The 14,989-nt window shown below is 51.3% G+C and overlaps 1 protein-coding gene across 1 annotated transcript; it reads right to left on the bottom strand.

Annotated features, from left to right (window-relative positions):
* Positions 1-3,472: 3,472 nt before the first annotated feature.
* RAB42 (RAB42, member RAS oncogene family) lies at positions 3,473-6,428 on the bottom strand. Its single transcript, XM_030805518.1, has 2 exons — positions 6,185-6,428; positions 3,473-5,215 (listed from the first exon to the last, which is right to left on the bottom strand). The coding sequence occupies exons 1-2, from the start codon at positions 6,415-6,417 to the stop codon at positions 4,792-4,794; spliced, it is 657 nt and encodes a 218-aa protein (XP_030661378.1). The 5' UTR covers positions 6,418-6,428; the 3' UTR covers positions 3,473-4,791.
* Positions 6,429-14,989: the final 8,561 nt, after the last annotated feature.

Genomic DNA, 14,989 nt, shown 5'->3' with positions numbered 1-14,989 from the left:
GGTGAGGGTAGGACTGGAGCGCTGAAGTTTGAGAAAGGACCCACCCCGGGGCTGGCCTGAGGCAGTGGACAAGATTATTGGAGCTGGCCTGGGTTCACCAATTTAGCCACGAGTTTTCTGTCTCGGAGCTGAGGTCTGTGAAATGGACAAGATCAGCCTAACCTCACGGGGTTGCTGTGGGTTTAATAATAAGCCTCTGGTAGGGCCAGGCACGGTGGTTCACACCTGTAATCCCAGCACTTTGGGAGGCCAAGGCAGGCGGATAACATGAGGTCAGGAGTTCAAGACCAGCCTGACCAACATGGAGAAACCCCATCTCTACTAAAAATATAAAATTAGCCGGGCGTGGTGGCGCATGCCTATAATCCTAGCTACTGGGGAGGCTGAGGCAGGAGGATCGCTTGAACCCGGGAGGCAGAGGTTGCGGTGAACAGAGATTGCGCCATTGCACTCCAGCCTGGGCAACAAAAGCGAAACTGTCTCAAAAAAAAAAAAAAAAAAAATTGATGAAGCATCCAGGCACGGTGGCTCACGCCTGTAATCCCAGCACTTTGGGAGGCCGAGGCGGGCAGAGTACCTCAGTGTGGGAGTTCGAGACCAGCCTGGCCAACATGGTGAAACCCTGTCTCTACTGAAAATACAAAAGTTAGCCTGATGTGGTGGCATGCACCTGTAGTCCCAGCTTCTTGGGAGGCCAAGGTGGGTGGATCACGAGGTCAGAAGATTGAGACCATCCTGGCTAACATGGTGAAACCCCATCTCTACTAAAAATACAAAAAATTAGCTGGGCGTGGTGGCACATGCCTGTAGTCCCAGCTACTCAGGAGGTTGAGGCAGGAGAATTGCTTGAACCCAGGAGGCAGAGGTTGCAGTGAGCCGAGATTGCACCACTGCAGTCCAGCCTGGGTGACAGAGCAAGACTCCACCTCAAAATAATAATAATAATAAGTGGCCGGGCGCGGTGGCTCACGCTTGTAATCCCAGCACTTTGGGAGGCCGAGGCGGGCGGATCACGAGGTCAGGAGATCGAGACCACGGTGAAACCCCGTCTCTACTAAAAATACAAAAAAAAATTAGCCGGGCGTGGTGGCGGGCGCCTGTAGTCCCAGCTACTCGGAGAGGCTGAGGCAGGACAATGGCATGAACCCGGGAGGCGGAGCTTGCAGTGAGCCGAGATTGCGCCACTGCACTCCAGCCTGGGCGACAGAGCGAGACTCCGTCTCAAAAAAAAAAAAAAAAAAAAAAAAAAAATAATAATAATAATAATAAGTCTCTGACGGACCAGGCACGGTGGCTCACGCCTGTAATCCCAGCACTTTAGGAGGCCGAGGTGGGCAGAGTACCTCAGTTCAGGAGTTCGAGACCAGCCTGGCCAACATGGTGAAACTCTGTCTCTACTGAAAATACAAAAGTTAGCCTGCTCTGGTGACACGCACCTGTAGTCCCAGCTTCTTGGGAGGCTGAGGCAGGAGAATCATTTGAACCCAGGAGGCAGAGGTTGCAGTGAGACGAAATCGCCCCACTGCACTCCAGCCTGGGTGACAGAGCAAGACTCTGTCTCAAAAAAAAAAAAAAAAAGAAAATTGTTGAAGGAGACCAGGTGCATGGCTCACACCTGTAATCCCAGCACTTTGGGTGGCTGAGGCAGGAGGATTGATTGAGGCCAGGAGTGTGAGACCAGCCTGGACAACATAGTGAGACCCTGTCTCTGCAAATAATTTAAAAGTTAGCTTTGTGAAGTGCACCTGTAGTCTCAGCTACTTGGGAAGCTGAGGTGGGAGGATCACTTGAGCCCAGGAGGTCGACATTGCAGTGAGGTGTGATTGCATCACTGCACTCCAGCCTGGGCAACAGAGCAAGACCCTGTATCTAAAAAAAAACAAAAAAAACAAAAAAAACTAATGAAGGAATGAAAAGACGCCCTAAAGCAAGTAATTGTCCTCTTCTGGCCCCAGCTTCCTTATCTGTGAAATGGGGATGATTGTGCTAACCTCACCACGTTGTCACAAGGATGAATAAGGATGTTTTAAAAAGAAGAGGCAGGTCATTTGCAACAACATGGATGGAACTGGAATTATAAGTGAAAAAAGCCAGGCACAGAAAGACAAACTTTTCACATTCTCACTTACTTGTGGGAGCTAAAAACTAAAACAATTGAACTCATGGAGATAGAGTAGAATGATGGTGACCAGAGGCTGGGAAGGGTAGTGGTGGGGGGAAGTGGGTATGGCTAATGGGTACAAAAACATAGTTTTTATTTTTATTTTATTTTTATTTATTCATTTTTTGAGATGGAGTCTCGCTCTATTGCCCAGGCTGGAGTGCAGTGGCGCGGTGTCAGCTCGCTGCAGCCTCTGCCTCCCAGGTTCCAGTGATTCTCCTGCCTCAGACTCCGCAGTAGCTGGGATTACAGGCACACGCCACCACGTCCAGCTAATTTTTGTGTTTTTAGTAGAGACGGGGTTTCACCATGTTGGCCAGGCTGGTCTCGAACTCCTGACCTCAGGTGATCCGCCTGCCTCAGCTCTTAGAGTGCTGGGATTACAGGCGTGAGCCACCGCGTCCAGCCAAAAATGTAGTTAAATAGAGTGAATAAGATTTAACATCTGATAGCACAACAGGGTGACTACACTCAACATAATTTATTGTACATTTAGAAATAAAAAAGTATAACTGGATTGTTTGTAATACAAATAAAACATAAATGTCTGAGGTAATGGATATTCCCCACCCCCCACAAAATTAAACAGGTGAATTTGTATGGGTTAAAAAAAAAAAAAGAGGCAGGACCAAGTGCACAGGAAGACCCCTCAGCCCCGTCTCCATGGGGAGGAAGCTAAGAAACTCATTCTGAAAACCTTCTAAGAACCCTAGGAAGGAGGGATTATCAGTCTCATGTTACTGACTGAGGAGGAAACGGAGGCTCAAGGAGTCCAAGTAACTAGCCCAAGGTCACAAAAGAGAGTTAAGTGACTATGCTTTTTTCTTTTCTTTTTTTGAGACAGAGTGTTGCTCTGCCACCCAAGTCAGAGGGCTAGAGTGCAGTGGTGGGATCATGGCTCGCTGCAACCTCTGCCTCCTGGGTTCAAGCAATTCTCATGCTTCAGCCTCCTAAGTGCTGGGATTACAGGCATGAGCCACCACACCCGGCTAATTTTTGTATTTTTAGTATAGACAGGGTTTCGCCATGTTGACCATACTGGTCTCGAACTCCTGACCTCAAGTGAACTGCCTGCCTAGGCCTCCGAAAGTGCTGGGATTACATGTGTGAGCCACTGCACCCAGCAAAGTGGCTGTGCTTTTTGCTACAGCACAATGATACCCACTAAGCCCTACACCTGCTGAGATTTGGCCTAATATAAACAGTGTCTCTTCCTTCCATGAAGCCTTCCCTAATTGCTCCCAGGACATTCCCGCCTAGCAGTTCCCGTTGTAGGTTAGGTTACCAGGAGGCAGACTCTGAGATGGAGACGAGTGTGCAGATGTTTATTAGGGGATATTCTTGAAATGGATACCTGTTTGGGGAAGAAAAGGAAGCAGGATTGGGCAAGGGGATAACTTGGCTATGATGTCACAACAGTGTCCTCAATGAAGCCCAAAGAGACTGATAAAGTTGGGTTTGACTTTCAGAGTTGTCCAGAGCTGGGGCAAGAGGGAAAGGCCTTTAAGGCCCCCAGGAGATGGACTTTGGATACGGGCTGCCCTGAAGGGAGGGCCTTTCCCAGAGAGTGGGGCAAGCTGAAGTCCATCATCCAGTGGCACTCCAGCAGCTGGGGAGAGGGTTGATGGGTTCCCCAGCCAGAAAGGGGGATCTTGGTGGCTCATCACAGTGGCCACTGTGTGTCCAACATAGTTGCTACACATTCATGTTCATCCCAGCCTCCAACATCCATTTTTCAGCCCCTGGGCCTAGGGTGGGGGCATTGGCCAGCAACCCTGGGTTTGACGTCACATATTAATCCCATTCCCAGTATCATTTTAGCCTGAGGACGTAAGGAGCCTCCAAGCCAAGCTCCCCCTGGAATTCCCCGCACCTGCCTTTGCTCATGCAGCAGCTTCCTGACGCTGGCTTCTCAGTGTCTTGAGCCCAGGAATGCTGCCAGAGTGGTCACATCGCAGCCAAGAAAAAGGGAGTGGGAATGAGAGCTTTTGTCATTTCAATTCACAGCACGGCAGGCTCTGGGTGAGCACATCCTGTCCACTATCTCATTCGTGGTCACCACCTCCCTGCAAGGTGGCATCTTTTATGAGCCCCATCAATAGATAAGGACACTGAGGCTCAAGGACAGGAAGTTGCACATCTGGTCTCTCAGGCCTTTCTTTTTTTTTTTTTTGAAACAGAGTCTTACTCTGTTGCCCAGGCTGGAGTGCAGTGGCGCAGTCTTGGCTCACTGCAATCCCTGCCTCCTGGGTTCAAGCGATTCTCCTGCCTTAGCCTCCTGAGTAACTGGGATTACAGGCATGCACCACCACGCCTGGCTAATTTTTGTATTTTTAGTAGAGACAGGGTTTCACCATGTTGGCCAGGCTGGTCTCGAACTCCTGACCTCAGGTGATCCGCTGTCCTTGGCCTCTGAAAATGCTAGGATTACAGGCGTGAGCCACCATGCCTGGCCATCAGACCTTTCTTTTCTGTAGAAAGCCTCGACTCCAAAATCCAGGAAGCATGACTGTGTCAGGATACTGTTTATATGAACCCTTCTGTCATTTGTCTTCCAGAGAGATACTAACACTTCCCCTCCCACGAGGTGGGCTAAGGCTGGGACTGCTTTAACCCTTTCTCTCCTAGAGTCAACACTGGCATGGGCCTGGGTGCTGCTTCCTGCTGGGGGACCTGGGGATTTGGGTCTTGTAGATGAGCCGGACACCCCCCCAGCCCTCTTCTAGCTTGATGTCCCCCTGCTTCAGGGCCTGCTGGATAGCATCAGCAAGGGTGTCAAAGGCCAGGTCCACATTGCAGTTGTTTTTAACCGAGGTCTCCACGAAGGCCATGCCCAGGGAGGCAGCTAGCTCCTCGGCCTCCTGGGCTGAGACACAGCGGGCGCTCTGCAGGTCACTCTTGTGGCCAACCAGCAGGAAGATGACCTTGTCCGGGCCCTGAGTGGCCATGACCTCCTGGTGCCAGTCTTGGATGTGTTCAAAGGACTTCCTATTTGTCACATCAAAGACCAGCAGGACACCCACCACATTCCGGTAAAAGGACCTGGTGATGCACCTGGGGAGGCAGGGAGGTGGAGAGGTAAGCTGGGAGAGGCTGATGCCTTCATGACACCCCCAGAGGCAGGACCTCCTCCCCCTGGGATCCACAGAATGCGTCACAGCCCATCAGGGCTCACTTCACACGGCCCCGTGGTTCTCTGCCTCGGTGCCTGTGTCTCTCCTAACAGTCTGGGTGCTGGCCGGGTGCGGTGGCTCACGCCTGTAATCCCAGCACTTTGGGAGGCCGAGGTGGGTGGATGTGGATCACGAGGTCAGGAGATCCAGACCATCCTGACTAACACGGTGAAACCCCGTGTCTCTACTGAAAATACAAAAAAATTAGCCGGGCGTGGTGGCGGGCGCCTGTAGTCCCAGCTACTCGGGAGGCTGAGGCAGGAGAATGGCGTGAACCCGGGAGGCGGAGCTTGCCGTGAGCCGAGATTGCACCACTGCACCCCAGCCTGGGCGACAAAGCAAGACTCCGTCTCAAAAAAAAAAAAGAAAAAGAAAAAAGTCTGGGTGCTCCAGTTAGGGAGCAAGCGTGACTTGAATCCCTCATTCCTGGAGAAGGCCTGGTGCTGCCGTGACCTAGGTCTTCGTTCCTCTGTTCTCTTCCTGGCAAACTCCTGCTGCTCCTTCAAGGTCAACACAAACCTCTCTCCCTTCCACATCTCCTCGACACTTCCCGCTCTGTTCCCCTGAGCTCTCAGCACCCTGGGCCAGTATCACTCAGCATCTCTCCAGAGTCCAGAGCTCAAAGCCAGGGATGTTCCTGGTCTCTGGGACTCAACCCACCCCTCAGTGTTCGTGGGAAAAATGACTCCGAGCAGGGGAGGGTCTGGCCCCAGCGGACCGGGCGGGACCCAGGGCAGGGACCTCGCCCTCCGCCTGACCTCTGAGTCGGCCTCTCCGGAGTTGCCGTGGCCGAGCGCACGCTCACCAAGCCCCCCACCAGGAGTCCCTCCCGCGCCCCGGCTACCCGCACCTGAAGCGCTCCTGGCCCGCGGTGTCCCAGAGCTGCAGCTTGACCCGCGGCCCGGCCCGCAGCTGCAGGGCGCGGCGGTAGCACTCGGCGCCCACCGTAGGCTCGGGCTCGGGCTCGGGCTCCGGGGCGCCAGGCGCGCCCGCCACGTAGCTCCGCAGCAGCGACGTCTTGCCCACCGCCGCGTCCCCCAGCAGCGCGACCCGAAATTGGTAGCGGCAGCCCTCGGCCTCCATGGCCCCGTCCGCCGCCCCGCCGCCTCGCGACCGTTTTGTCCGCGCCCCGACCCCGCCCCTGCCCGGGGCCCCGCCTGCGCCGCCCCCCGCTCCCCGCGCCCCGCTCCCCGCGCCCAGCCACCGTCCCCGGCGGGGCAGCGAGGGCGTCGGACCGAGTGGAAACTGCTGGCCAAGTTTCTCTCTCTCGAAGCCTCAATTCTCTCCTCTGTAAAAGGGGGCTAATGATGAGCCCCACTTCACAGGATAAAGGGACTAAACTAGATAAAGTGAGAAGGGGCATGGGGAGGAGACTAACAGCGCTAAAGCATCCACCTCACTCAATTCCTTAATCTCCAGCCCCACCCGCTTACCCGCCCCACCCCTGCCCGCTGTGGGTTCCCTAGTTGGAGCCCACCCCTCTGCTGGACCCGGGAAGGCCACTCTGGAAGTGGGTGGTTAGTAGGTGCTCCCTCTTCACCCAGAAGCCCTTTCCTGGAGCCCTCATTAGTCCTGGCCTGGGGCATCTAGTTCAATGTTCAGGTTCAACGTTCGACAGCAAATGCCTGTCTCAGTTGGACACCAGGGCCCCAGAAGGGACTTGGGCACAGTCTGGTTGAGGAGGCAGGACAGACACAGACAACTGCAATTCTAAAGGGAGTGCAGTTGGCCTGTGGATTTGACAACTAACATATATGAGGCCAATGGTCAGTTCATGTTTTGTGGACAGCAACCCTTTGATAGGGCCATGGGAGTGCCCCTCTTAGAGCTGAGGAGACTGAGGCTCAGAGGCACGGCTTGTCTCAGGTCACACAGCAGAGTTGGGACTCACATCCAGGTTTGTCTCATTCTTCATCACCCCTTTGATGCCACAAAAGGGGACAAGCAGGTCCCACGAGCACTAAGACACTGGTTGAGTTTTGCTTGGGTGAGGGGCTAGGGTGAGGCAGCATATGAGCCTCCAAAGTTTACTCCACTCTTTCCAGGCTGGCCTTCTGGAAACCCGGGGCACTGAGGCTGGAGTTCCAGTTGCTCCAGCCAACTCTAGCCTCTCTAGTCTTTTTTTTATTTTATTTTATTTTTTGAGACGGAGTCTCACTCTGTCGCCCAGGCTAGAGTGCAGTGGCACAATCTCGGCTCACTGCAACCTCCACCTCCTGGATCCAAGCCATCTTCCCAACTCAGCCTCCCAAGTAGCTGGGATTATAGGCACCTACCACCAAGCCCAGCTAATTTTTGTATTTTAAGTAGAGATGGGGTTTCACCATGTTAGCCAAGGTGGTCTCGAACTCCTGACCTCAAGTGATCCACCCGCCTCCATCTCCCAAAGTGCTGGGATTACAGGTGTGAACCACCACGCCCGGCCCACATGGACTTCTGACCACCTCTGATGTCAGTCTCTCTCCCAGGCTGCAGGCTCCTTGAGGGCGGGGGCTGATGACTGTATCCTCAGGGCCTAACTCAGTGCTTGGCATAAAGTAGAAACTTAAGGTGCAGTGGCTCACACCTGTAATCCCAGCACTTTTGGAGGCTGAGGGTGGCTCACTTCAGGTCAGAAGTTCAAGACCAGCCTGGCCAACATGGTGAAACCCCGTTTTTACTAAAAATGCAAAAATTAGTCGGGCATGGTGGCACGTGCCTATAATCTCAGCTACTTGGGAGCCTGAGGCAGGAGAATCGCTTGAACCCGGGAGGTGGACGTTGCAGTGAGCCAAGATAGCGCCACTGCACTCTAGCCTGGGTGACAGAGCGAGACTCCATCTCAAAAAAAAATAAATAAAGTAGAAGCTCAGTAAATATTTATAGCTAGACGAATTAATGAAAGTGGGCAAGTGCTGTTCATTCACCCATCCATTCATTCTGTCAAACACCATGATAAAGCTGGACTTGGGAAGCCAAAGGGTCAGAGAAGCCCATCCCAGCTGATGTTGAAGCTGAGTCTCCAAGGATAAGCGGGATCTGGGAAGGAGACTCCAGAGAGGCATGAAGCAGCTGGAAATGCAGTCTGACCCCAGCCCTCCCTGAGGCCTTTCCGGTCAGCCCGCGTGGGCAATGCACTGTCAGCATCTGGCTTCTTGAACTTCCTCCCTCTCCCAGATGCTCCTCCTGTGGGCTGGGATCATGTGTCTGCCTCTGACTGCAGTTAAATCCAGATGTCAGCTGACTTCTGCCACAGATTCACTGTGTAGCCTGCGGTAAGTTATTTCCCTTCCCTGATCCCTGCTTCCTCTTCTGCTAAGTCAGGCAAATCATGGTACCTAATCTCACAGGGTAGTTCTGGAGGAGCCGCGTGACACAGCAGTTAAGGTTATCTGCACTTGTATTAGAACATATCTGGGTTGGGCTGGGGGCGGTGGCTCACACCTGTAATCCCAGCACTTTTGGAGGCTGAGGTGGGCAGATCAGGAGGTCACAACCATCCTGGCCAACATGGTGAAACCCTGTCTGTACTAAAAATATAAAAATTAACTGGGCGTGATGGCATACGCCTGTAGTCCCAGCTACTCGGGAGGCTGAGGCAAGAGAATCGCTTGAACCTGGGAGGCAGAGGTTGTAGTGAGTGGAGATTGCATCATTGCACTTCAGATACTCCATCACACACACACACACAAAACAGACCTGAGTTGTAGTTCCAACGGCCACTTACTGGGAAGAGAGAGACCCTGTGTAGAGAGAGAACTGTGTAGAGGTGTTGGACTCAGTTTATTCTAGTAGGCCCACCCTCCGAGACCACCCTTAAACATCAGTAGACTGGGAGCTGTATGTGGATGGAGGCAGCTTCGCCAACCCCTGCAAAGTGACTCTGAAGAAGACGGCAAGCCCTGCTCCAGTCACACTCAGAAGCTGACTGGTCCACGCACCGCCAAAGCATGAGGAAACTCATCGCGGGACTCATTTTCCTTAAAATTTGGACTTGTACAGTAAGGACTTCAACTGACCTTCCTCAGACTGAAGGCTGTTCACAGTATATACATCAGGTCACTGAGGCAGGACAAAAGAGTGCTACAGTCCTATTATTTTATACTTATTATGAATGCCTAGGAACTCCAGAAGGAGCCTGTTTGTATAATAACACTCAGTAGAAAGTATGTAATCCAGGAAGTGACCAGCCCAATGTGTGCTATGACCCCTCTGAACTTACCATGATCACAGTCTTTGAAGTAAGACTAAGGACTGGTCCTTTTCTAGGTGACACAAGTAAAGTAATAGCTAGGACAGAAGAAAGAGGGGTCCCCAAAATGTAACCTTAAAATTTGACGCCTGTGCCGTTATTAATAGTAAACAGCATGGGACAGGATGCAGTTCCCTAGATTGGGAAAAAAGTTACACAGCAGAAAATAAGTACATTTGTCAAAAATCATATTTATGTGAGATGTGTCAGTACTGGTCTTGTGTCATTTGGGCTACTTGGAAAGAAGATAAAAAAGATCCTGTTTGGCTCCAAAAAGGAAAAGTCAGCCCCTCCTGCACGAGTGGGAGCTGCAACCCTTTAGAACTGATAATGACAAACCCCTCAGACCCAAAGTACAATAAAGGAAAATATGTAACATTAGGCACTGATGGAAAAGGACTAGATCCTAGTGTTTTTTTGAGACAGAGTCTTGCTCTGTCGCCCAGGCTGGAGTACAGTGGCACGATCTCGGCTCACTGCAAGCTCCGCCTCCCAGGTTCATACCATTCTTCTGCCTCAGCCTCCCGAGTAGCTGGGATTACAGGTGCCCGACACCACACCCAGCTAATTTTTTTTGTATTTTTAGTAGAGACGGGGTTTCACAGTGTTAGCCAGGATGGTCTCGATTTCCTGACCTCGTGATCTGCCCGCCTCGGCCTCCCAAAGTGCTGGGATTACAGGCGTGAGCCATCGCGCCCAGCCTTTATGTTGTGTTTGTAGAAGAACCATAACAGGAGATCAATGGCCATGCGATGCCCGAGAATTAGTTCCCACAGACCCAGTTCCTGATGAATTCCCAGCCCAAAAGAACCACCTGACAATTTTTGGGTTCTAAAAGTCTCAATTATTGGACAGTATTGCATAGCTAGAGAAGGAAAAGGATGCACTCATCCTGCCTAAGGGCGGCTTAGTTGTCTTGGGCAAAAGCTGTATAATGGTACCACAAAAACAGTTACATGGTTCAGTTCCAATTACACAGAAAGAAATCCATTCAGTAAATTTCCAAAGTTGCAGACTGTTTGGGCCCACCCAGAATTCCACCAGGACTGGACAGCCCCCGCCAGGTTATACTGGATATGTGGACACAGAGCTTATGCTAAGCTGCCTATCAGTGGACAGGCAGCTGTGTAATTGGCACCATTGAGCCATCTTTCTTCTTACTGCCCATACAAACAGGTGAACTTCTAGGCTTCCCAGTCTGTGCTTCCCATGAAAAATGAAGCACAGCCATAGGTGATTTGAAAAATAATGAATAGGAGCTGGGCGCGGTGGCTCACGCCTGTAATCCCAGCACTTTGGGAGGCTGGGGCGGGCGGATCACAAGGTCAACAAATCGAGACCATCCTGGCTAACACGGTGAAACCCCGTCTCTATTAAAAATACAAAAAATTAGCAGGGTGAGGTGGCGGGCGCCTGTAGTCCCAGCTACTGGGGAGGCTGAGGCAGGAGAATGGCATGAACCCAGGGGTCGGAGTCTGCAGTGAGCCAAGATCGCGCCACTGCATTCCAGCCTGGGCGACAGTGAGACTCTGTCTCAAAAAAAAAAAAGAAAGAAAGAAAAATAATGAATGGCCCCTGAAAGAATCATACAATACTACCGACCTGCCATTTAGGCAGAAGATGGCTCATGAGGATATCGAACCCCCATCTACATGCTCAACCGAATCATACAGTTACAAGCTGTTTTAGAAATTATTACTAATAAAACCCGTGAAGCCTTGACGGGCTGAGGAGTGCGGGCACACGGTGTGGGACTGACAGTTCCACCTGCAGTCTCTGTGCGGGATCCACTGGGTGAAGCCAGCTGGGCTGAGTCTGGTGGGGCCTTGGAGAACCTTTATGTCTAGCTCAGGGATTGTAAACACACCAATCAGCACCCTGTGTCTAGCTCAGGGTTTGTGAATACACCAATTGACACTCTGTATCTAGCTACTCTGGTGGGTACTTGGAGAACCTTTGTGTCCACACTCTGTATCTAGCTAATCTGGTGGGGACGTGGAGAACCTTTGTGTCTAGCTCAGGGATTGTAAATGCACCAATCAGCGCCCTATCAAAACAGACCACTCAGCTCTACCAATCAGCAGGACGTGGGTGGGGCCAGATGAAAGAATAAAAGCAGGCAGACGGAGCCAGCAGCAGCAACCCTCTGTGGTCCGCTTCCACGCTGTGGAAGCTTTGTTCTTTCTCTCTTTGCACTAAATCTTGCTGCTGCTCACTCTTTGGGTCCACGCTGCCTTTATGAGCTGTAACGCTCACTGCGAAGGTCTGCAGCTTCACTCCTGAAGCCAGCGAGACCACGAACCCACCAGGAGGAACAAACAACTCCAGACGCGCGGCCTTAGGAGCTGTAACACTCACCGTGAAGGTCCGCAGCTTCACTCCTGAGCCAGTGAGACCACGAACCCACCAGAAGGAAGAAACTCTGAACACATCCGAACATCAGAACGAACAAACTCTGGACACGCTGCCTTTAAGAACTGTAACACTCACCGCGAGGGTCCACAGCTTCATTCTTGAAGTCAGGGAGACCAAGAACCCACCAATTCCGGACACAATACCATGTCAGGAAGCAGTAAGTGCTGTAAATAACCATCAAGTGGGCAGTGACTTGAAGGTTGGAGGATGGAGGGGTGCTTTATCAAAATAGGATGGCCTAAGGAGGTGACATGTGGACAGAAACCCAGGGGGAGTGAGGGTTAAGAAGTGTGATTGTGATATTCAGGTGGGGCGAGTTCCAGGCAAAAGCAAAGGCCCTGAGGTGCTCCAAGAAGAGCAAAGAGTCCAGGAAGATGGAGCTGACTGATTGAGGGAGCAAGTGGTGGGTGATGAGGGCAGCAAGGAGGAGGATCCTGATCATATATGACCTTGGAGACCATTATGGAGATTTCCGTTTTTATTCTAAGTGTGTTGGGAGATTTCTGAGCAAGTGAATAACATGATATAAATGTCTTTTAGGCCTGGCTCATGCCTGTAATCCCAGCACTTTGGGAGGCCAAGGCAGGTAGGTCACCTGAGGTCAGGAGTTCAAGACCAGCCTGACCAACATGGAGAAACCCCGTCTCTACTAAACATACAAAAAATTAGCCGGGCCACTGCACTCCAGCCTGGGCGGCAGAGCGAGACTCCGCCTCAAAAAAAAAAAAAAAAAAAAAAAAAAATTAGCCGGGCGTGGTGGCAGGTGCCTGTAATCCCAGCTGCTCAGGAGGCTGAGGCAGGAAAATCACTTGAACCCAGGAGGCAGAGGTTGCAGTGAGCCGAGATCGTGCCATTGCACTCCAGCCTGGGCAACAAGAGGGAAACTCCGTCTCAAAAAAAAAAAGTTTTAAAAAATACATGTTATTTATTTATTTTTATTTATTATTATTATTATTATTATTTTATTTTTTTTTTTTTGAGACAGAGTCTCCCTCTGTCGCCCAGGCTGGAGTGCAGTGGCGCAATCTCGGCTCACTGCAAGCTCCGCCTCCCGGGTTCACGCCATTCTTCTGCCTCAGCCTCTCCGAGTAGCTGGGACTACAGGCGCCAGCCACCACGCCCGGCTAATTTTTTGTATTTTTAGTAGAGACGGGGTTTCACCGTGGTCTCGATTCTCCTGACCTCGTGATCCGCCCGCCTCGGCCTCCCAAAGTGCTGGGATTACAAGCGTGAGCCACCGCGCCCGGCCGTAATTATTATTTTTGAGGCAGAGTCTTGATCTGTCGCCCAGACTGGAATGCAGTGGCGCGATCTCAGTTCACTGTAACCTCTGCCTCAGCCTCCTGAGTAGCTGGGATTACAGGCGCCCGCCACCACGCCTGGTTAATTTTTTGTATTTTTAGTAGAGACAGGGTTTCACCATCTTGGCCAGGCTGGTCTTGAACGCCTGATCTCGTGACCCACCTCCTTGGCCTCCTGAAGTGCTGGGATTACAGGCATGAGTTACTGCGCCTGGCCTTATTTATTTTTAGAGACAGGGTCTCACTTTGTTGCCCAGGCCGACCTCCAACTCCTGGACTCAAGTGATCCTCCTGTTTCAGCTTCCCAAGTAGCCAGACTACAGGTGATCCACTGCATCTGCCTTAATATAATATGTGTATATATTTACATATATATATATATATATACACATATATATATATATATATTTTTTTTTTTTTTTGAGAGGGAGTCTCACTTTATCACCCAGGCTGGAGTGCAGTGGCATGATCTTGGCTCACTGCAACCTCTGCCTCCCAGGTTCAAGCGATTCTTGTGCCTCCCGAGTAGATGGGTCTGTAGATGTGCATCACCACGCCTGGGTAATTTTTTTTTTTTTTTTGTATTTTTAGTAGCGATGGGGTTTTGTCATGTTGGCCAGGCTGGTCTCTAGTTCCTGATGTCAGGTGATCCACCTGCCTTGGCCTCCTGAATTGGTGGGAGCTACTGCGCCTGGGAGATATAAATTTTTTCTTATGGTTTTTTGACAGCTTTATTGAGGCATAATTGACACGCAATAAACTGCACAAGCCTGAGCGAAAAAGCGAGACTTCATCTCAAAAAAAAAAAGTTTAATAATTTTACTTTTTTTTTTTTTTTTTTTTTGAGACGGAGTCTCACTCTTGTTGCCCAGGCTGGAGTGTAATGGCACCATCTTGGCTCACTTCAACCTCCGCTTCCCGGGTTGAAACAATTCTCCTGCCTCAGCGTCCCAAGTAGCTGGGATTACAGGCGCCTGCCACCACGCCCAGCTAATTTTTGTATTTTTAGTAGAAACGGGTTTTCACCATGTTGGCTAGGCTGGACTTGAACTCCTGACCTCAGGTCATCTTCCCCCCCCTCGGCCTCCCAAAGTGCTAGAATTACAGGTGTGAGCTACCATGCCCGGCCTAATTATTAAGCTTTTAAAGCATAAACGGCCGGGCGCAGTGGCTTACGCCTGCAATCCCAGCAGTTTGGGAGGCCGAGGCAGGTGATCACGAGGTCAGGAGATCGAGACCATCCTGGCTAACATGGTGAAACTCCGTCTCTACTAAAAAATACAAAAAATTGGCCGCGCGCGGTGGCTCAAGCTTGTAATCCCAGCACTTTGGGAGGCAGAGGCGGGCGGATCACGAGGTCAGGAGATCGAGACCACGGTGAAACCTCGTCTCTACTAAAAATACAAAAAAATTAGCCGGGCGTGGTGGCGGGCGCCTGTAGTCCCAGCTACTCGGAGAGGCTGAGGCAGGAGAATGGCGTGAACCCGGGAGGCGGAGTCTGCAGTGAGCCGAGATCGCGCCACTGCACTCCAGCCTAGGCGACAGAGCGAGACTCCGTCTCAAAAAAAACAAAACAAAAAAAAAGCATAAACTACAAAAAAAAATTGACTATTAGACTTCATAAAAATTAAAAACTTTTAGCAGGCTGGCTGGCGTGTGGAGACCAGACTGTGGGGAGCAACAGCAGGATCTGGGAGATAGGAGACTA

This window comes from Nomascus leucogenys, chromosome 24, assembly GCF_006542625.1.
Source record: "Nomascus leucogenys isolate Asia chromosome 24, Asia_NLE_v1, whole genome shotgun sequence".
Classification (NCBI taxonomy): Eukaryota; Metazoa; Chordata; class Mammalia; order Primates; family Hylobatidae; genus Nomascus; species Nomascus leucogenys.
The sequence above is the reverse complement of the archived record's forward strand: the minus strand, read 5'-3'. Positions and strand labels throughout refer to the sequence as shown.